Source organism: Hemitrygon akajei, chromosome 14 (assembly GCF_048418815.1).
Source record: "Hemitrygon akajei chromosome 14, sHemAka1.3, whole genome shotgun sequence".
NCBI classification, from domain to species: Eukaryota; Metazoa; Chordata; class Chondrichthyes; order Myliobatiformes; family Dasyatidae; genus Hemitrygon; species Hemitrygon akajei.
In genome coordinates, this window is record NC_133137.1 from 36620165 (window position 1) to 36642894 (window position 22730).

The window sequence follows — 22730 nt, forward strand, 5'->3', positions numbered from 1 at the left end:
GGCTAAAATGAGGGGCATAATTTTAAGGTGCTTGGAAATAGGTACCGAGGAGATGTCAGGGGTAAGTTTTTCCCACACAGTGAGTGGTGGGACATGGAATCCACTGTCAGCAGCGGTGGTGGAAGTGGATACAATAGGGTGTTTTAAGAGCCTCTTAGATAGGTACATGGAGCTTAGAGGGCTATGCGATAGGGAAACTCTAGGCAGATTCTAGAGTAGGTTACATGGTCGGCACAACATTGTGAGCTGAAGGGCCTGTAATGTGCTGTAAATTTCTATGTTCTATAAAAATTGGCAAACAACTAACATACAAAAGATGACAAATTGTGCAAGTAAAATATAAATACCACTGATAATACGTTTTCTATGTGGACAAATGAGACTATGAGAAAAGAAAATAAGTGAGTACTAACCCATGCCAGTCCTGTAAGGACGGAGAGCTTCCATTGAAACTTTCCAAACCCAATGGCTTCGACTGCATCCTCCACCATGAACACATCTGAGAAACAACAAGAAAGCTGCACGCCATTTCTTCCAAACCATTTGTTATTTTAATCTTCATTCTCTCCTTTATCCTTTCAACTGACTGATGGGTGGGTTTCATCAGTGTTGGTGTCCTCTCTCTACTTGCGAAAAGACACCTCCAAAGCAGCTCCACAGAGGCTGGTGGAACTTCATTAAACTGCAGACTCTCTATATTTCAGCCAGTTATTCTCTGATCTTATGCACAGCCGAATCCAACCAGCTTAAATGGCGTCAACATAATCCCTTTATTGAATATATTTATCATTCATATGAAAGTTGCGATGTCATTGGTTGAGATTATTACCAATTCAGAAATAAAGTTAGGTCTTCCAAGCTTTTATGGATTACAGATTATTTGTACTGTACAAATGATACTCTCAATGGAACTCTTACCAAATATAGTGAACCTGGGTTTAATAATGAATAAACTTTTCTCGGGCTTCCAGACAGGTACAGGTATTGATTATAATTGATGTTTTGAAGATAAACTCTGTCAGTTTCATCAGGGATGATGCCTGAGCAAGTCTAGTCTGGTGGTATTTATACTCTTGTATTCCGTTCCCCCCCCCAACCCCCGACTGGTTAGTCCTCATCCAATCAGGTTTCCACTCTCCTGCCTCGTTTACGATCAAATTCCAGTTCTTAGAGCGAGATCTCAGTCTTTATTAAAATTCTTTCCCTCTAGTTTTATTTCAATGGCTTCCTTTACCAGGCAGTCTCAAAAGCCACTGGTAGTTTTGTGCCATTGAAGACAATCCTGTGGCTATTGAGAAAGCAATGTTCTGCTACCAACGTTTACTCAGAATAATCCAAAGGGATATACACCTCTGGTGCTCCCTGATGTAGTTTCCACCGTGTGTCCCCTCTGGCTGATACACGTTGCTGTACGATCACAGGGAATCCTGTAAATGCCAGCTGTCTTGTCTCAGGTCATCTCTGACCTGCGCAAGCTGTGATTTGAGCTTCTTAGGGGTTTGTGGATGGTGTTAATCCGGTATTTCTTCAGGATCCTAGCAGTCCTTCCAGAAACCGCAGCAATATAGGGTCAACGGAAAAACCAGGACACTTAACAAGGAGATACCTGTTGCTAACCATCTTCCCATTTCCACAGTTTCCGGAAGGATCACCAGGACACTGAAGTAGTACCAAAGGAACACCATCCACAAACCTGCAAGGAAGCTCAAATAACAGGTTACGTGGGTCAAAAATGACCTGGGACTCAAGGTGTTTACAGAATTTCCTGCGAATGCACAACAGAGTACATCTGCCAGAAGGGACACGTGGTGGAAACCCGCATCAAGGAGCACAGGAGGTGTATCCATTTGTGGGTTACCCGGAGAAATCGGCGGTAGCAGAACATTGCATTTGTGGTAGTCTTCCACGGCACAAAACTACTAATGGCTTTAGTATATACAAATGGCTTTTGGGACTGCTTGGTAAAGGAAGCCATTGAAATCAAACTAGAGGAAAAGGATTTTAACAAAGGCAAAGGGCTCACTCTAAGTAAGAACTGGAATTTGATCATAAACAAGATAGGAGAGCAGAAACCTGATTGGATGAGGATTAACCAATGGGGGGGGGAACGAGCTACGGGGGTACAGTATAAATACCACCAGACTAGACTTGCCCAGGCATCATCCCTGATGACAATGGCAGAGTTTGTCATGGAAACGGGAAAGAGTTTATTCAGGGAAAGCACTAGATCCAGTGTTTAATAATATTATGTACTTTACCATCTGTAGGATTTGCAAAATCTTTGGGAACAGTGGCTCCATCCTCCAGTTCAACTTGCTCCAGTTCCGATCGGACCCCTTCTATCTCAATCTCATGTTCTCCAGAACACGTATCATCTTCCGATCTTGCACTTTCACCCGTACGACGGAACTTCACCACTCTGAAAAAACACAAAGAATCAAAAGATATTTAAACAGGCGGATTTGTCACTGGGAAAGTCAGCATTGTGCTGGCTTTCAACAACAAGCTTCGCTGCTAAAGAGGAAACCAGTGTTTCTTTTCATTTTTAAAGTTAAAAGTACATTTATCGCCAAAGTAGCTATACATATTACCTTGAGATTTGTGCCTTAACAGGCAGCCACGAATCAAAGAAACCCAAAGGAGCCCGTTAAAAGTACCGTCGAACACCCAATGTGAAGAGAGAAGAAAAAACAAATCATGCAATCGATAAGCACAAGCACATAGCGTTCCGAGCTGAAGTCCGAGACCCATAGTTCAGTGTAGAGCCAAGTAAACGTCGCGGTGCACCGAGCTGAGCTGAACCGACCCGTCCCTCGCCTCGGTACCCGACACCCTGACCTTTCCGAGTCGCCCTGGCACCCAAATCGATCTCCAGACATCGAGTCCAGTGGCTTCGATGCACTTTGGGGCTTGGACCCCTCCGACTCGGCCGGGCGTTTAAATCGACCGACCCTCGCATCTTCCTCGCGCCCTTCGGCGTACATCGAATTGCCTCCAAGTTCAAAGAGAAGTTACAGACTATTACTTGCGATTATCTTTCACCTGAAAAAGTTTCACTAACAAGGTATTTAGTTGTTTTCCTTGTTTCGTTCGCCACCAGCTAGAAGTCGCTGAGATTCACCAGCGCCATCTTAAGCCGGAAGCTTTTGGATTGCATGACTATTAAAACTTTTAAAAGTGAAAATGGGCGTCTTGAACTGGTATTAGCAAGTGTGGCGAACTACATATACCTGTCTGGACACGCCCCCCGCTGACTGCTCCTGTGGCTCCTCCCACAGACCCCGGTATAAAGGTGATGGAGGTCTGAGCCCGGCCTCTCTGTCTCCAGGATGTAGTATGGTGGTCACTCACTGCTTGTTCCTACTTCCAGTCAATAAAAGCCGATACCTCGTCTTTACGTCTCAGAGTGAGTTACTGATGGTGCATCAGCGAGGGATTTGCCTATCCCCAACCCTGGTTGGAATACGTTTGTTTAAATACTTCTTCTAAAATTAAATCTGTTAATTGGAGAATAGACAAGGAAAATTCATTTGGCCGGTATAACAGAGTGTTAATTTAATAGGCAGCTCAATGAATTACTGAAGCCCCCAGACAAATAATTATTGGCTAATTATTCTCATCTCTGAGTTTGCCATGCTCTTTGTCCTTAAAACCAGACTACAACCCGACTTCACATCAATCAGTTGTGAACCACAAGCAAGGATGTTCTACTGGTCTGTGTGGCTCTCAACTAAAGTATCTTGAAATTAGTTCCCGAGTCTCGGCTTGGACAGCATGCTCAGATTGCAAGAGGAATGAAAGAGGAGGACTGGCCAAGATAAGAGGCCAGTCGATTGGAGCTTAAGTAACCAGAGAAACTCCATTATTTGTGCTTTAAAGACCCTGATTTTGAATCCAATGCAATTTCAACAGCAAAGCTGTGGTTATGTACAATCCAAAGTGCAGAGGACCTTGTCCACTGCCAGTTTACATACGCAAGGGACTTAATGTCTCAGACATACCTCTGGAAAGTAATAGGAGCAGGAGTGGGCCATTCAGCCCCTCGAGGCTGCACTATTTTTCAATAAGTTTATGACTGAACCAATTATGGCTTCAACACCACTTTTCCAGACTGGTTTCCCAAACCCTTTCATTTTCTGGTCATTTAAGATGATAAGATATAGGAGCAGAATTAGGCCATTTGGCCCATCGAGTTTTCTCCACCATTTGATCATGGCTAATCCATTTTCCCTCTCAGCCCCTATTTCCTGCCTTCTCCCTGTATCCCTTCATGCCCTGAATAATCAAGAATCTATCAATCTCTGTCTTAGTCAATCTCTACATAAAGACTTGGCCTCCACGGCTGCCTGTGGCAATATATTCCACAGATTCACCACTCTCTGGCTAAAGAATTTCCTCCTCATCTATGTTCTAAAAAGACATCCCTCTATTCTGAGACTGTCCTCTGGTCCTAGACTCTCACATCATCGGAAATGTCTTCTCCACATCCGCTCTATTGAGGCCCTTCAACATGCGATAGGTTTCATTGACATCTCCTCTCATTCTTCTGAATTCCAGTGAATACAGACCTAGAGCCATCAAACTCTTCATACATCACTCTTCATATGACAAGCTGTTCAATCTTGGATTCATTTTCGTGAACATCTTTTGAACCATCTCCAGTGTCAGCACATCCTTTCTCAGATAAGTTTCTGCCTGTGTCCACCCTAAATATCTGTAGTAAGTCCACTCCCCAGCTTATTACAGAAGAAATTTCCAAGGGTACATGACTGTTTTGGAGAAGAAATTCTTCCTTATCCCAATCGGAAATGGGATTTGAAACAATACCTCTACGTCTAACTACTTGCACAAGGGAAATATCCTCTCAGTCCCGCTCACATTTCAATAAGATCACCTCTCTCATTCTGCTAAATCCGATGCGTTTTTCAACATTTTTCATATGTCAAACCATTTATCTCAGGAGCCAAACTTGTCAGCCTTCTTCCACACGGCCTCACTTGCAAGCAAGCATTTTCCTTCCATAAATATGAAGACCAAAACTATCTGCAGTGCCCCAGGAGCAATCTCAACAATGCCTTGCAAAGTTGCATCAAAAACTTTGTTTCTTTATAGTCTGTAACACAAGAAATATTGCAGATGCTGGAAATCTTGAGACACACCCTCAAAATGCTGGGGTAACTCAGCAAGTCCGGAAGCATCCGTAGAGAGGAATAGACAGTCGATGCCTTTCATCAAGGCTGGAAAGGAAAGGGGAAGAAACCAGAACAAAGTGGGGGAGGGAGGAGATACAAGTTGGCTGGTGATTTGTGGGACCAGGTGAGGGGGAAGGTTGGAGGGTGGGGTGATGAAGTAAGAAACTCCTCCTTCCATTGCTCCCATGGTCCACAGTCCTCTCTTTCAGATTCCTTCTTCTTCAGCCTTTACCTCTTCTTTCCAGTCCTGATGAAGGGTCTGTTTATTTCTCTCCATAGATGCTGCCCGACTTGTTGAGTTCCTCCAGAACTTTAACTGTACTCATTTATTCTATGCCCCTTTGCAATGAAGGCAGGCAGGAAATTGGAAGCTTAAATTGGAAACAGATATTCTCAGGGAAAAGTATGGAAGAAATGTGGCAAAATGTTCAGGGGATATTTGTGTGGAGTTCTGCATAGGTACGTTCCAATGAGACAGGGAAGTTATGGTAGGGTACAGGAACCCTGGTGTACAAAAGCTGTAATAAATCTAGTCAAGAAGAAAAGAAAAGCTTACAAAAGTTTCAGAGAGCTAGGTAATGTAGAAATCTAGAAGATTGTAAGGCTACTAGGAAGGAGCTTAAGAAGGAAATTAGGAGAGCCAGAAGGGGCCATGAGAAGGCCTTGGTGGGCAGGATTAAGGAAAACCCAAGGCATTCTACAAGTATATGAAGATCAAGAGGATAAGACGTGAAAGAATAGGACCTATCAAGTGTGACAGTGGGAAAGTGTGTATGGAACCAGAGAAAATAGTAGAGGTACTTATTGAATACTTTAGTATTCACTATGAAAAAGGATCTTGGTGATTGTAGTGATGACTTGCAGCAGACTGAAAAGATTGAGCATGTAGATATTAAGAAAGAGGATGTGCTAGAGTTTTAGGAAAGCATCACGTTGGATAAGTTGCCGGGACCAGATGAGATGTAGCCCAGGCTACTACGGGAGGCGAGGGAGGAGATTGCTGACTCTCTGGTGATGATCTTTGCATCATAAATGCGGATGGGAGAGGTTCCAGAGGATTGGAGGGTTACAGATGTTGTTCCCTTCAAGAAAGGGAGTAGAGATAGCCCAGGAAATTATAGACCAGTGAGTCTTAACTCAGTGGTTGGTAAGTTGATGGAGAAGATCCTGAGAGGCAGGATTTATGATCATTTGGAGAGGTATAATATGATTAGAAATAGTCAGCATGGCTTTGTCAAGGGCAGGTCATGCCTTACGAGCCTGACTGAATGTTTTGAGGATGTGACTAAACACATTGATGAAGGAACTCAGCCTTTTCTCCTTGGAGTGATGGAGGATGAGAAGTGACCTGATAGAGGTGTATAAGATGATGAGAGGCATTGATCGTGTGGATAGTCAGAGGCTTTTTCCCAGGGCGGAAATGGTTGCCACAGGAGGACACAGGTTTAAGGTGCTGGGGAGTAGGTACAGAGGAGATGTCAGGGGTAAGTTTTTTACTCAGAGAGTGGTGAATGCGTGGTATGGGCTGCCAGCAACAGTGGTGGAGGTGGATACGATAGAGGCTTTTAAGAGACTTTTGGATAGGTATATGGAGATTAGAAGAATAGAGGGCTATGGGTAAGCCTAGTAATTTCTAAGGTAGAAACATGTTCGGCATAACTTTGTGGGCCGAACGGTCTGTTTGTGCTGTAGGTTTTCTATGTTTCTAAGGCTAACATTCCAATAACCTTCCTAATTACATGCAGTACCTGAGTGCCAAATTAGTGTTTCCTGGACTTGTACCCCAGCCCTCCTCTGTCACCATGTTCGTAGTCTCACTCCATTTAAGTAATCATTTGCTTTTGCATTCTTCCTTTCAAACTGAAAAGCCTTACATTTTCCAACATTATATTCCACCTGGCAGCTCCTTGCACGCATCTGCAGGATGTTTGTGTTCTAACAAATTACTAACCACTTACTTTTGTGTCATCAGTAAATTTGACTGTGGTCCAAATTTCCAAGTTCTCACCCCAGCAGTGAAAGCCAAAATATTTACCTATCTAATTTTAATAGGGAAATCTATTGAGCCACACAGTTCCATCTGTAATGTATACTCCCTCTTTGCTGTTGGTTTGAAGTAATTCACTAGTGGAACAATTTCTTCATGAAACATTCATGAGATGTTCCCACTGACCTTCGGGGTGTCAACAATCACTTATGGCAAGTAGGTTGTGCTTGGGGTCAATTATTCTGCCAGCAAGGAATGTGACATCTTTAGTTTATGAAACATGTTCCATTGATATTAGTTAATAATTGACTAGCTAATTAGATAATTGACAGCAGCCAATTATAAAGAGTTTAGGTCAAATAGAGTGGCCATTAGGCTTGGTTATGGTTGGAAGTTTGGTTTTGGTTGGCTGGCTTGAGTGGTTTGAGTGGTGTTTGGTGGTGCTGGCTGTGAATGGTGTGGGGATGTTGGGAAATAGTGTAGTTTCAGGTAGGCAGAGGATCTGGAAAAGACCCGCAAATGAAGAGTTCGGGTGAGGGTGGGTTGGCGGGAGGAGGTTTGAATGAAGTTGAATCCAGATCTGGAAAACGGAAAAAGAAAGATAATATTAGAATGGTTTCAAATGATGGAGAGAAAGGCATTGATATTTTGATAAAAAGGAAAGAAGACTCAAAGTATTGTTTAACTTTGATCCCAGAACAGTCACCCTCCATCAATCCCATTAAATCAACTACAGAGCTAAAAGCGGTCATGGGGAAAATAGATTGTGCTCATACTTTAAGAGGAGGTAAGGTGTTAATTGTGTGTAAGGATTAAAAGCAATGCGAGAAGGCATTACGATTGACGACTTTACTTGGCAAAAAGATAGTACCTATTTTGTCAAATGAAGATAGAGGTGTTAGGGGTGTTATAACAGGTGTTCTGGTATTTACTGGGAGGCAAGATTGAGGAGTAAAGAGATTGCAAGTAGTCAGAAATGGAGAAAGGATAGATAGTTTTATCTATATTAATATGTTTTGATGAAGTGAAGCTCCCTGACAGAGTTAGTCTGGGATACGTTTTTTTAATTAAGTGCAATCGTGAACAACAGCCAGATCAGAAAAGCTGATCAAGTCAACTAGTTCCCAAAGAGAACTCTGATAGGCCAATCAGATGGTTCACTGCTGCTCAGCGATAAAACACAAAAAAAATCATATGTACAATCATTGAAAAATAGTAGATGATCATGATGAAGTCTGCTGGAGAGAGACACATACACATGCTGTCCTCCATAATTCAGAGAGATTGAAGGATAAGGTTGCAGGGTGACAAAACGTGACAGGAGCACTTGGAACTAAAAACCAATCCCTATTGGGAGAAAACAGCACTGTTCTCCAGCAGTTTAAGGACTAAGTCCAGCCGGAACATAACTCACAAGTGCTCTTGAAAGTCAGGTATTAACCCTACCTACCAACAACCAAGCATTGCCATCCGGGTCCCCTTCATGATAGCTTATGAAGAAGCATGTGACTTCCCTCCCAGAGCTGATGTGTTTGTGCACTCGACTCTTGAAGGCTTGGACCCCATCGTTGCAGGATCTTTCCAACCACAGCATCTGGAAGGCTGTTCCAAATTCTGATAGCACAGTGAAGGAAGCTTCTATCCAGTGTGTAGGTTATAATGTTTGAGCTTATATTCCACTCCTGCTTAGATGTTACAAATGTCAGAGGTTTGGGTATGTAGCAGCAGTATGTCACGGGAAACTAAGATGTAGTAAGTGTGGTGGAAAACATAAATATGAAGGTTGTGAAGGCGTAAAGTTTAATTGTTGTAATTGCAGAGGAGAACATAGTGCAGCTTATGCAGGATGTGAAGTGCTTAAGAGGACAGCCGAAGTTCAAAATGTTGATGAAGTATTACCAGTCAGAGAACAGACTGTAAAGTCAAAGGCTATATGTCAGCATCATACTTCTCTTACTAAAGATAATTTACTAGTTGATAAAATGAAGTTTGTGATGTTCGTAACAGATGTGGTAGATTGTACTGCTCAGACATGTAGTCATACTGAGAAAATTTAAATTATTGTGAAAGCTGCTGAAAAGTATCTGAGTATAACAGGTGTTATGTGACAAGCTGTAAATTAAGCTCAACTAGGTAGGGTATCTGTATTTCAGTCTCCTTGTGAAGGTACATAATGGGCATAAGATTATTGCAGTGGAATGCGAGAACCTTGATTTCTAATGACCAAGACCTTAAGAAGTTTGTTTCTGATTTATCAAATTCACCTGCTGTTATATGTATTCAGAAAACCTGGTTGTTAACACATTTACAAACATAAGTTTTTCTTGGCAGGTTCATATTGTAATTAGACATGATAGGTTAGTTGGTCAAGGGGGTGGTGTTGTAAGTTTTATAAGGAAAGGGATAGGACATAAAGTTGTGGATGTAAATGAAGTGAATGAGGCACGTGTAGAAGTACTAGATTCAACAGGTAGGGGTACTAAAGTGGTACATTTTTATAACCGTTGTGGAAAGCTCTCCACTGATCTGTTGGAAAGCATACAGTATGTAGCTCTAGCTGACTAAGGTTTGTATGGTGTGGGGATGTTAATGCACTGTGGGGTTATTCACAGAATGATGGTAATGGTTTGATTGTCACATCTTTGGTGTCTTAATGATGGGAGGGGCACAAGACATAGCAGTCCTGAAACTGCTACAGATTTAACTTTAGTTTCAAACATTCTGGCTGGAGTGAGTGAGTGGGATGTCATGGGAGGCGAAACATTGGGGAGTGATCATTTTCCTATATTTATAAGCTTGGGTGTGGATTTATATAAGGGACAGGATGCCACTTTTAGCAGGTAGAATTTTCGTAAAGCAAATTGGGAGGGCTTTAAGATTTTATGTGATGAACGTCTATCAGGGCTGAATGTTGAGGATAACGTGGATTTCTGTAATGAAAGGTTATTCACATTATTCATCAAATTGCGGTGGAAGTCCTTCCTATTAAAAAGGGCATTAATAGGAGAAAGGGTGGTCTGAGGAGTGCACAGAGACAATTAGGGAGAGAAATAAGGTGTTTAGGAAAGTTAAGAAGTATCACTCTTCGAGTGACCTTATTAAGTATAAAAGGTGAGGAAAGCAGTGAAGGTTGTGAGAAAGTTGTGATAGTATTGGTAGGGGTATTAGGGGTGCTACACAAAAATCTCTGTTGACTTTGTATATTTGTTTAATTAGATAATTAGATCAGTACTTGATTATGGCTGTATGGCTTATGGATCAACTTCATCTTCAAATTTAAAATGTTTGGATGTGATACAAGATTAGGCTTTAAGACTGTGTTGTGGTGCAGTAAGGTCATCTCCTGTTTCAGCTTTACTGATTGAAATGGGACAATTACCCTTACAGTTGCGGAGGATGAAGCTGTTGTTAACACTTGAGGGGGCAGAGGAATGATCACCCTGTTGGAAGACCATTGCAAGCATGGCAAGAAGAGTGTTTTTAGTTTTAGGTGGCTGGGCTCTCATCATGCTAGGAATATGGGTTTGCTGGATTATGTAATTTGTCCCACTGTAGCTCTTTCAGTAACCCCACCATGGTTTTTCCCAATGGCTTTAGTTGATTTTAGGTTGCATGATTTATTGAAATCCAAGGATCCTGATATGCCCGAGAGTCTGTTGGTTCATCAGTATGTTAAGGAGAATTATTGTGATATGTTAACCATTTTTACTGATGGATCAAAAGATAATTTAACGGGAAATGTTGGTGTGGCTGTTTTTGCGCCTGAATTACAGGTAACAATAAAGAAATATCTTACTAACTATTTATCAGTGCATACTGCAGAACCAGTTGCCATCATTTTCGGCTTACAGTGGGTGGAGGTAATCTGTCCTTGCAAGATTATAATTTGTTCAGCTTCTTTTTCGGTTTTGACTAGTCTTAAAAGAGGTCCTTCTAGCACTAGGTCAGATATACTACTGGAAGCTCTTCAAATTTTATTTCATATTCAAAGCATGGGTCTACATGTCTTCTTTTTATGGACCCTGCACATTAGAGGTGTTAAGGGAAATGAGCGGGTTGATTGTTTGGCCTAAAAGGCTGTTAAAAGTTCATCTGTGGATATAGATCCTCCTCTTAGCAAATCAGAGGCTAAGGGATTGGTGGGGCTCAGAATTAGGGGATTATGGCAAGACCTGTGGGATAATGGGCATAAGGGGAGACACCTTTACAGAATACATAAAACCGTTGGATTGATGGGAGAAGGGGGTAAGACAAGAAGGGAAGAAATTTAAAAACTTCACTAAATTATGTAAGTGACTTTAATTCACAACATTGTCTTTCATTATTTAAAATCTATAGGGCTTTTTGGGGTAATTTAGTTTTCAGTTATAAAGAACGAGTAGGGGTTTTATTTGCCAACTCTCTACACCACACTCCAGTCCAGTTGGTGGCAGTAATACACCTTTAAGTGCAATTGCCAACCGCCATTAAAGGTCAGAAGTAGAAGAGTGGCCATTATAGTATAGTTTTCTGCTAGTGACTTTCATTTACCTTTGCCACCCGACATAGTTTCCATTAGTTGTTAATTTTTTTTGGTCACTGTACTAATTGTTCAAATATATAATCAATATTTATATTTTAACAGGTTCCAGGTATTGTATGTTAAATATGATGTTACAGGTATACAGTATATAAAAATAAAACTTGCAAAGCTCTGAATAAGATAATTTATTTTTAATATATATTCTTCCAAACAGCAACTAAAAAGTGCTTAATATTGTTAATTTAGGCATTTATTGAGATCCTTACAACTGGTGTAAGCTAGTGAGATTTTGAACATCTGGTTGCAACTTGGTTAAAGATAAGTGAAGGTCACGTCTTTTCACAACATCAAGAAGATTATGGGCTTTTGATGGTAGATGAAGAGCGACTAAAACCACATTGACTAAAAGGTGGGAAATCCAATTAAGAACAACTTTGCTTACTCTCAGAGATGTGGAAACTTATTTTGAATACAAGATCATAAGATATTGGAGCAGAATTAGACCATTTGGCTCATCAAGTCTGCTCTATCATTTTATCACGACTGATCCAATTCCACAGATTCGTCACCCTCTGGCTAAAGTAAATTCCTTCTTATCTCTGTTTTAGAAACACACCCCTCTATTCTCAGGCTATGCCATCTGGTCTTAGACTCCTCCACCAGAGGAATCATTCACATTAACCCCAAATCGATACACCACCCAATCTGGAATATCCATCTCCAGCAGGTCTCTGAACCAAAATTCCATGTCAGTGTGCAATTGGTTCAAATGTTCAGGTTGGGGGGGGGGGGAACGTCACGTGATGACGTAGGATCGAGATAAAAAATCAATAAATTAATGTTTAAGTGAAGAAAAGTTAGTCAATACTTTCTAAAAGTTACTTATAAACTACTCCGGATTGTTTCAAGTTATGCCTCACAAACAGAAGATGAAGAAAACTCTACCGTGAAGACAACGCAAGTTGGAACAGAATCAAGGCCCACTTCTGCCAAAGAACCACGGGCTCAGGTACATTTCACCTCCGGCGAAACAGAACAGGAAACTGTGGCAACATCGACCATTTCTAAAGAAAAAGACCAACGAGAACTGCGCAAATGTGAAGGAAGGAGCATGCACAAACGAGAGCAACTAGAACTACAAATCCCAGTTACGACTGAAAGTGAAAGTGAATCTGAGGGAGAGTCAGATTCTCTGGAAAAATCAGACGAAGATAGAGGTAAAAGTTTTTCTGGAAATATAGAAAAGACTTTGATGCAAATAATGTGTAAATTAGGCGCATTAAAAGTAATCAAAAGAAAAATGACAAATATGGAGATTATGTTTGATAAAATGACAAAAAGACAGGAAAAAATGGAAAAGAGAATAATAGATTTGGAAACTACAATGGAAGACATGGTTGAAAGAATGAATAAAATGGAAAATGATATTACTGCCTGGACATCAGAAAGAAAACAATTTATGGAAAAAATTGATAAGCTTGAAAATTTTAGTAGACGAAACAATATTAAAATTGTTGGTCTCAAAGAAGATATAGAAGGAGAAGATCCAATAATTTTTTTTCAAAAATGGATCCCTGAAAAATTGGAAATGGAAGGAGAAACTCTAATTGAGATTGAAAGGGCTCATAGAACCTTAAGGTCAAGACCTCAAGCTGATCAAAATCCACGATCAATTTTGATAAAATGCTTAAGATACCAAGATAAAGAAAAGATCCTGAAGGCAGCTGCCCAAAGTGCTAAAAAGAAAAACGGGCCATTGATGATAGCAGGGAAGGCAGTTCTTTTTTATCCTGATATAAGTTATAACCTTTTGAAGAGAAAGAAGGAATTTAACCCAGCAAAAAAAGACTTATGGGAAAAGGGTTATAAATTCATAATGCGTCACCCAGCAACACAGATAATTTTTTTGGAGGAGGGAAAAAGAAGATTTTTTACCAATTATCGAGAAGCGGAGGAGTTCGCACAAAAACTTCCATTTATTTGCTAATTACACATAGAGACTTCCAAGTGTAATGGATTAAAGATGAAGATAGAGACAGTGAATGGAAGTGATGGACATTTAAGGATGATACAGGGGAGAAAAGTAAAATTTCAGAAATACTAATTGAGAATAATATTTTTTTTCTTCTTATATATATATATATACATTTTTATGTTGCGGGGGGGGCTGGGGAGCTTTGGATTGGTTACTGCAGGATTCACATGTGTAATCATGGCGATCGCCATGACCCATACAACAGAGGGGGTAATGTTGTGTTCTTTTTTTTCACAATATTAGTAGGGGGGTATTTTGTTTTTTTCTTTGTACTCTATTTTTCTTCTATCTTTCTGCCTGGATGATCGGTGGGGACACACATAGCAACATGGAGAATTTTAAAAAGATTTCCCAAGATACCATGAAAGTTGAAAGATTAGGTATTATTATAGATTGGAGTAACATAATTAAAAATAATGACTAATTTACTGAATTTTTAAAGTTTTAATGTTAATGGGCTTAATGGACCGGTAAAAAGAAAAAGAATTTTAACATACATTAAAAAAATGAAAACAGATATAGCTTTTTTACAAGAAACACATTTAACAGACATAGAACATCAGAAATTAAAAAGAGACTGGGTTGGAAATGTTATTGCAGCTTCATTTAATTCAAAGGCGAGAGGAGTTGCAATTTTGGTTAATAAAAATTTACCAATTAAAATACAAAACATATTAATTGATTCGGTGGGGAGATATGTAATTATACATTGTCAAATTTTTTCAGAACTATGGACTCTTATGAATATTTATGCACCAAATGAAAATGATGTAAAATTTATACAAGAGGTCTTTTTGAATTTGGCTAACGCACATGACAAAATATTAATAGGTGGAGATTTTAACTTTTGTCTAGATCCAGTTTTAGATAGATCAACAAAGGTTGTCACAAAATCAAAAGTAGTAAAATTAACTCTATCATTGATGAAAGACTTAAATTTGATTGATATATGGAGAAGAACTAATCCAAAAGAAACAGATTATTCATTTTATTCAAATAGACATAAAACATATTCAAGGATAGATTTTTTCCTATTATCAGCGAATATTCAAGATAGAGTGAAAAATACGGAATATAAAGTGAGAATATTGTCAGATCATTCTCCTTTGATAATGACAACGATAATGATAGATAAAGAGGAATCAATTTATAGATGGAGATTTAATTCAATATTACTAAAACGTCAAGATTTTTGTGATTTTATGAAAAAGCAGATTCAGTTCTTTTTAGATACAAATTCACATTCAGTTGATGATAAATTTATATTGTGGGAAGCAATGAAGGCATATTTGAGGGGTCAGATAATAAGTTATACTTCTAAAATTAAGAAGGAATATTGGATAGAAATAGATCAATTGGAAAAAGAGATTACAAAATTAGAAAAAGAATCTCAAAGAAATATAACAGAAGAAAAACAAAGACAACTTATTAATAAGAAGTTACAATATAATACACTCCAGACATATCGAACAGAAAAAGCAATTATGAGAACTAAACAGAGATATTATGAACTAGGTGAAAGATCACATAAGGTCCTTGCATGGCAGTTAAAAACAGACCAGACTTCTAAAACAATAAATGCAATTCAAACAAGAGTAAATAAAATTACTTATAAACCTTTAGAAATTAATGAAACTTTTAAGAATTTTTATTCTGAATTGTATAAATCAGAATCACAAAATGATAATGTCAAGATAGAAAGGTTTTTATCACAAATAACTCTTCCAAAATTAAATATGGAAGAACAGAAGGGATTAGATATGCCTTTTACATTGAAAGAGGTCGAAGAAGCTCTAGGATCACTTCAAAGTAATAAATCTCCAGGAGAAGATGGTTTTCCACCTGAATTTTATAAAAAGTTTAAAGATTTATTAATTCCTCCTTTTATGGAGTTAATACATCAAGCGGAAAGAACGCATAAACTTCCAGAATCTTTTTCGACAGCTATTTTAATAGTATTGCCAAAAAAAGATAGAGATCTTTTAAAGCCAGCATCATATAGACCTATTTCTTTATTAAACACTGATTATAAAATAATAGCAAAAATCTTATCTAACAGATTATCTAAATACTTACCAAAATTAGTACATATGGATCAAACAGGATTTATTAAAAATAGACAATCGGCAGATAATGTAACTCGGTTATTTAGTATAATTCATTTGGTGCAAAAGAGGGAGGAAATGAGCGTGGCAGTTGCTTTACATGCAGAAAAATATGTATTGTAAGGTATTGGAAAAATACGGATTAGGAGTATCTTTTATAAAATGGATTAAAACCTTAAATACTAATCCCAAAGCTAAAGTAGTGACAAATGGTCAAATTTCAACACCATTTCAGTTAACAAGGTCAACTAGGCAAGGTTGTCCATTAATGATCACCTGCTTTATTCGTGTTGGCGATAGAACCATTAGCTGAATTAATTAGAATGGACCCAGATATTAAGGGTTTCAGAGTTAATCTGGAAGAATACAAGATTAACTTATTTGCTGATGATGTTCTGCTTTATTTAACAAACCCATTGCACTCGTTACGTAAATTATCCTATAGATTAGAAGAATATGGGAAAATATCAGGTTACAAAATAAATTGGGATAAAAGTGAAATTTTACCCCTTACTAAAGGAGATTATAGTCAATGTCGATTAATAACTCAATTTAGATGGCCGGCAAATGGTATAAAATATTTAGGTATAAGAGTTGATAATGATATATAACTTATATAACTTATATAAATTAAATTACTTACCATTATTGAAAAAAATTCAAGAAGATCTTGATAAATGGATGGTATTACCAATAACATTAGTAGGTAGAGTAAATACCATAAAAATGAACATATTCCCTAGACTACAATACTTATTTCAATCACTACCAATACAACTACCCCAGAAGTTTTTTCAAGAGTTAAACAAATATGTGAGGAAGTTTCTTTGGAAAAGTAAGATGTCAAGAATATCGTTGGAAAAATTGACATGGAAATTTGATCTAGGAGGGTTACAACTTCCAAATTTTAAGAATTATTATAAAGCAAATCAACTTAGATTTATTGCATTTTTTTTGAGAAAGATAGACCGAATAGAACTATATAAAATAGGAGAAAATACACCAGAAGATTTTATATATAAATGGGAATCTAAATGGATACGGGAAAAGAAAGAATCTCCTATATTAAAACATTTGATTGACTTATGGAATAAGATAAATGTTGATGATGAGACAAAGAAATCTTTATTAGCAAAGAGATCTTTAATTCAAAATAGACTTATTCCTTTTACAATGGATAATCAACTTTTATATAATTGGTTTCAAAAAGGGATTAGATATATAGGAGATTGTTTTGAAGGAGGTATATTAATGTCATTTGACCAATTAAAGAATAAATATAAAGTATCAAACAACACTTTTTTGTTACTTCCAACTAAGGGCTTATTTAAGAGAAAAATTAGGTCAAACAATGTTATTGCCAAAATCTAATGAAATAGAAACTTTAATTCAAAAAGGAAAGATTAAAAAATTTATTTCTTGTATGTATAACTTGATTCAAAAACAGGCAATTAAACAAGGAGTCCATAAGTCAAGACAAAAATGGGAAAGTGACTTGAATATTAAAATTGAAGAAACAAATTGGTCAAGACTATGTCTTGATAGTATGACAAATACAATAAATGTCCGGTTAAGATTAGTGCAATATAATTTTTTACATCAATTATATATTACACCACAAAAAATAAATAAATTAAATTCAAATTTATCCGATCAGTGTTTCCGATGTAACCAAGAAATCGGTACTTTTTTACATTCTACTTGGTATTGTTCTAAAATTCAACCTTTTTGGACAAATTTAAGAGTTTCATTGAAACAAATTATTGGAACACAACTTCCACATAATCCAATATTATTTTTACTAGGCAATATTGAAGGGATAAAACCGAAACCCAAATTGAATAAATATCAGAAAGAATTTATAAAAATTGCACTGGCAGTAGCCAAAAAGGCTATTGCAGTTACTTGGAAATCGGATACATATTTAAGTATAGATCGTTGGAAGAAGGAAATTTATAGCTGTATTCCATTTGAAAAAATTACTTATAATTTAAGAGATAAATATGAAACATTTTTGAAAATTTGGCGCCCTTATTTACAAAAGACAGGATTAAATATATAGGTGCTCCGAAGATGAAATAATTGGTTATTTGGGGAAAGAAATATATATACTAAAGTTATTACGAACTCCATGGAGCATGTGGGGATCTTCTGATATCCAGGCACTCTTTCTTTTTTTTCTTTTTCTTTCTTTCTTTCTTTTTTCTATAGGGGTGTTAGTGGGGAGGGGGGGGAAGGGTAGATACATTTTTTGTTCATATATTTTCTTTTATTTCTGTAATTATTTGAAAACTCAACAAAAAAAGTTTTTAAAAAAATGTTCAGGTTTTACTATACAATTAGATCATCATCTTGTAATGATAGGGAGAAGCAATGTCGACGTTTCGGGCCGAGACCCTTCGTCAGGACCTCGGCCCGAAACGTCAACATCGCTTCTCCCTATAGATGCTGCCTAGCCTGCTGTGTTCCACCAGCATTTTGTGTGTGTTGTTGTTTGAATTTCCAGCATCTGCAGATTTCCTCGTGTTTGATCATCTTGTAATTCCATTTTAAGAGTGGCCAGTGAAGGAAATTGCCTAATCTCACCATGTCCAATCTTGCTGCTGAAAAGTTTGAGTTTTCCAAGGTCAGAGGTAATAGCCTCTTTGCATGGTATGAGATTGCAGTTTTTTCCTTGTAACCGTTTAATAAATTCAGTCTTTCAAATACATCTGACAGGTAAAATATGTCAGACTTAGCAGCAACAATTTGTTCTCCAAGCTGCTTATCATTGAGAACAAAGTGACAAAGGCAATTACTTTTTGATAACCTTAGGACCTCTGTGTGCACTAGTAGCCCTTCAAAATCTTCCTCATTTTCCTCAGAAAATTGTCAAAATAGACAATATTGAAGTACATTTGATCTGGTGATGCTGACAGCCACTATAACAGAAGCAAACTGAAGTAAACTCCTGCTACATCCTTGCTGATTGGCCTTGCTGCCGATCTGCGGCTTGTGATTTGGGGGTGGATATAGAGCAGGACTTGGCGAGCGGCACACAGGCTCGGTGTGAGCAGTCAAGCAGCAGCAGAGATAATGATTGACATGTCACACCCCTTCCCGCATAAACAGGATAAGCTGTTTTGTTGCCTCATTTGCATCATCCAGCATATTTTCCCCATTCATTTTATTCAGGATTCCAACTAAATTACATATATTAATGTCTTTTATATTTTACTAATATTTCATTAAACAGTCAACTTATAATGGCCCATTTAGAAACTCCTATGGCCTCTAGTTTCTTGTTTTTGCTCGTGGCCCCTATGAGCTTTGACAAACTTTTAGAGATGTGTAGTGGAGAGTATATTGACTGGCTACATCACCAATGCCCTTGAATGGAAAATCCTACAAGAAGTATTAGATACAGCCAAGTCTGTCACAGGTAAGCCCTCCCCACCAGTGAGCACACCTACATGGAGCGTTATTGCAGGAAAACAGTATCTGTCCTTAGGGACCCCCAACACCCAAGACTGCTCTCTTCTAGCTGCTGCCATCAGGAAGAAGGTACAGGAGCCCCAGGACTCATACCACCAGGTTCAGGAACAATTATTACTCCTCAGCCATCAGGTTTCTTAACCAGAGGGGACAACTTCACTCACCTTCACTGGCCGCATCATTGAAATGTTCCCACAACCAGTGGGCACACTTTCAAAGATTCTTCATCGCATGTTCTTGATATTTATTACTTATTTATTTATTGTTACAATTTCTTTCTTTTTGTATTTTCACAGTTTTTTGTCTTTTGTTCACTGGTTGAACGGCCAAGTTGGTACAGTCTTTCATTGATTCTGTTACGGTTATTATTCTCTAGATTTATTGCATATACCCACAAAGAATGAATCTTAGGTTGTGTTTGGTGACATATATGTACAGTACTTTGATAACAAATTTACTTTGAACTTTGAAATCCGGCCTGGTCAACTGGCCATATGGTCCACATTGAGAACCACTGGAGTAGACTAGAGTAACAGTGCTTAGGCCATTGGTCTTCTCTCTCTCCACCCACAACTTAGGCCATTCCTCTACTTTCTTTACACCCACAGCTCAAATTCCATCTACAGTATAAATTTGCCAATGACACAACTATTGCTGGGAGAATTTCAGATGGTAGTGAGGAGGCATACAGGAGTGAGATAGATCAGCTGGTTGAGTTGTGTCACAATAACAACCTTGTACTCAATGTCAATAAGACCAAGGGATTGACTGTGGGCTTCAGGAAGGGGAAGTCGAGGGAACACACACCAGTCCTCATTAAGGGATCAACAGTGAAAAGGGTAAGCATTTGCAAATTTCTGGGTGTCAACAGCTCTGAAGATCTTTTCTTGGCCCAACATATAGGTGCAATTATAAAGAAGGCCCAACAATAGCTATATTTCATTAGGAGTTTGAGGAGAGGTGGTATATGACCAAAGGCACTTGCAGTTTTGTACAGATTCTAACTGGTTGCATCACCGTCTGGTATGGAGGGCCCACTGAACAGGATCAGCAGAAAGTTGTAAACTCTGTCAACTCCATGTTGGGCAGTAGCCTCACCTGCATCAGGACATCTTCAAAAGGTGGCACCTCAAAAAGGAGCATCCTCCATTTAGACCCCATGTCAGCCAGGACATGTCCTCTTCAAAGTTCAAAGTAAAGGTATTATCAAAGTATATACTGTATATGTCACCATATATGACCCTGAGACTGTACCCACTACTTTTTGTAGTCTATTCCATTCAAGGGCATCGGTGTTTCCATACCAGGCTACAACCAGTGTATATATCCACCAAACATCTGTAGAGGTTTGTCAAAGTTTCAGATGACATGTTAAAGCTGCAGTGCTTTCTTCGTAAAGGTTCTAATGTGCTGGACCCAGAAGAGATTCCCTGAAATGATAACACCAAGGAATTTAAAGTTGCTGACCCTCTCTACCTCTGATCCTCCAATGAGGATTGACTCATGGAGCTCCAGTTTCCTCCTTCTAAAGTCAATAATCAACTGCTGGGTCTTGCTGACATTGAGTAAGAGGTTGTTGTAATGGCACCACTCAGTCAGATTTTCAATCTCCCTCCTATGTGCTGATTTGTCACCTCCTTTGAGTTGGCCAATGACAGTGGTGTCATCAGCAAACTTAAACATGGTCTTGGAGCTGTGCTTAGCAAGTAGAGGAGGAACTAAGCACACAGACTCATGGTGCACCTGTGCTGATGGAGATTGTGGAGGAGATGTTCTTGCCGATCTGAACTGAGTGGGGTCAGCAAATAGGGAATTCAAGGATCCAGTTACACAAGGATCCACAAGACTGAGGTCTCTAAGTTTATTGATTAGTTTTGAAGGGATGATAATATTGAATGCAGAGTTGTAGTTGATAAAGTGCATCCTTACATATGCATCTTTGCTGTCCAGATGTTCCAGGGTTCAGTGAAGAACCAATGAAATGGCATCTGCTTTTGACCCGTTGAGATGGTAGGCAAACTGGAGTGGATCCAAGTCGCTTCTCAGGCAGGAGTTGATATGTTTCATCACCAACCTCTCAAAGCACTTCATCATAGTGGATATAAGTGCTATAGGACCATAGTCACTCAGGCACATTTCCACATTCTTCTTGGGCAACAATATGTCTGAATCCTGCTTAAAGCAGGTGAGTACCTCAGACTACCAAAGCAAGAGGTTAAAGATATCGGTGAATATTCCAGCCAGTTGGTCAGCACAGGTCTTCAGTACTCGGCCAGGTACCCTGTCTGTGCCAGAACCTTTCTGTGTGTTCACCCTCCTGCAGGAAGCTCTCACATTGGCCTCAGAGACAGAAATCACAGTGTCATCAGGGCTTTGGGAGTTTGTGAACGTTCCTCCATATTTAGACGGTCAAACTGAGCATAAAAGGCATTGAACTCATCTGGAGTGAAGCCTGTTTTCTCATTGCTACAATCAAGGGAGGTACAGGAGCCTGAAGATACAAACGCAATGTTTCACTGCCATCAGATTTCTGAATGGATATTGAACCTATGAACACTACCTCAGTATTTTTTTCTTTTTTTGCTCTCTTTTTTCACTACTAAGTTAATTTGCTTTCATATATACAAATCTATATTTCTTATTGTGATTTTTAGTTTTTAAAAATTATGTATTGCAGTGTTACGGTGGCAGAGTAGAAATATGTCTCCAGCAAAGGAGGTGTGAGATACTCCTTCCCACTGTTAGCCTACAGGTTTCCCTTGGGCAAGGTGTAGCAGCCGCTTAGCACTCCCACTCCCCAACACCAGATCAGGGTCATGTGAAGCCATAAGAGCAGGTGGTGGATGGTTGTATGAGTAGCTGGTGCCTCACACTGAAATACTTATAAAGACCAACTGCTGAAGTATTGAGGCCATGATCACTGAGCGTCAGTTGCAGTGGCTGGGGCACGTGATAAAGATGTCCCCATGTCGGCTACCCCGCAGAGTGTTCTACGGCCAGCTACATCATGGTTGACGCTCAGCTGAAGGGCTGAAAAAAGCACTATAAGGATCTGATGAAGAATGTTTTAAGGAAGTTCAAGATCAGACCTGAGTATCTGGAGGATGTTGCAGGTGACCGTAACACTTGGCGACAGCTGTGTAGGGATGGGGTTCGCATTCTGGAGATGGAAAGAACAGTCAGAAGACAGCAGAAGAGAGCCAGGAGAAATGCAGCCATAGTTGCCATCACTACCACCACTACCACATATACATGTCCCACCTGCAATTGAACTTGTGTGTCCAGGATAGGACTGTATAGTCATCAAAGATCTCACCGTTAAAGGAGTGGACATTGTCATCAGATTCCAATGGACAACCGAAGAAGAAGAAGAAGAAGAAGAAGCTGGTGTGTATCACAAGTCCTGGTTATGCGA

At 38.9% G+C, this 22730-nt stretch overlaps 1 protein-coding gene across 6 annotated transcripts in view; it reads right to left on the reverse strand.

Moving 5' to 3' along the window:
- Positions 1-22730, reverse strand: part of LOC140738490 (synaptic vesicle 2-related protein) — an 81330-nt gene that overhangs the window by 40905 nt on the left and 17695 nt on the right. For 3 of the 6 annotated variants that reach the window (XR_012101382.1, XR_012101383.1, XM_073065832.1), the window contains exons 1-3: positions 2839-3225; positions 2259-2419; positions 414-499 (exon numbers count right to left, since the gene is read on the reverse strand). Coding sequence is in view for 4 of the 6 variants with exons in the window: in XM_073065832.1 (XP_072921933.1) it covers positions 414-499; positions 2259-2419; positions 2839-2984 (393 nt within the window). In the remaining 2 variants the exon portion in view is untranslated. Of the gene's footprint in view, positions 1-413; positions 500-2258; positions 2420-2591; positions 2788-2838; positions 3227-22730 lie in introns of those variants that run through there. The other 3 variants (XM_073065834.1, XM_073065835.1, XM_073065833.1) reach the window with 3 other exon arrangements.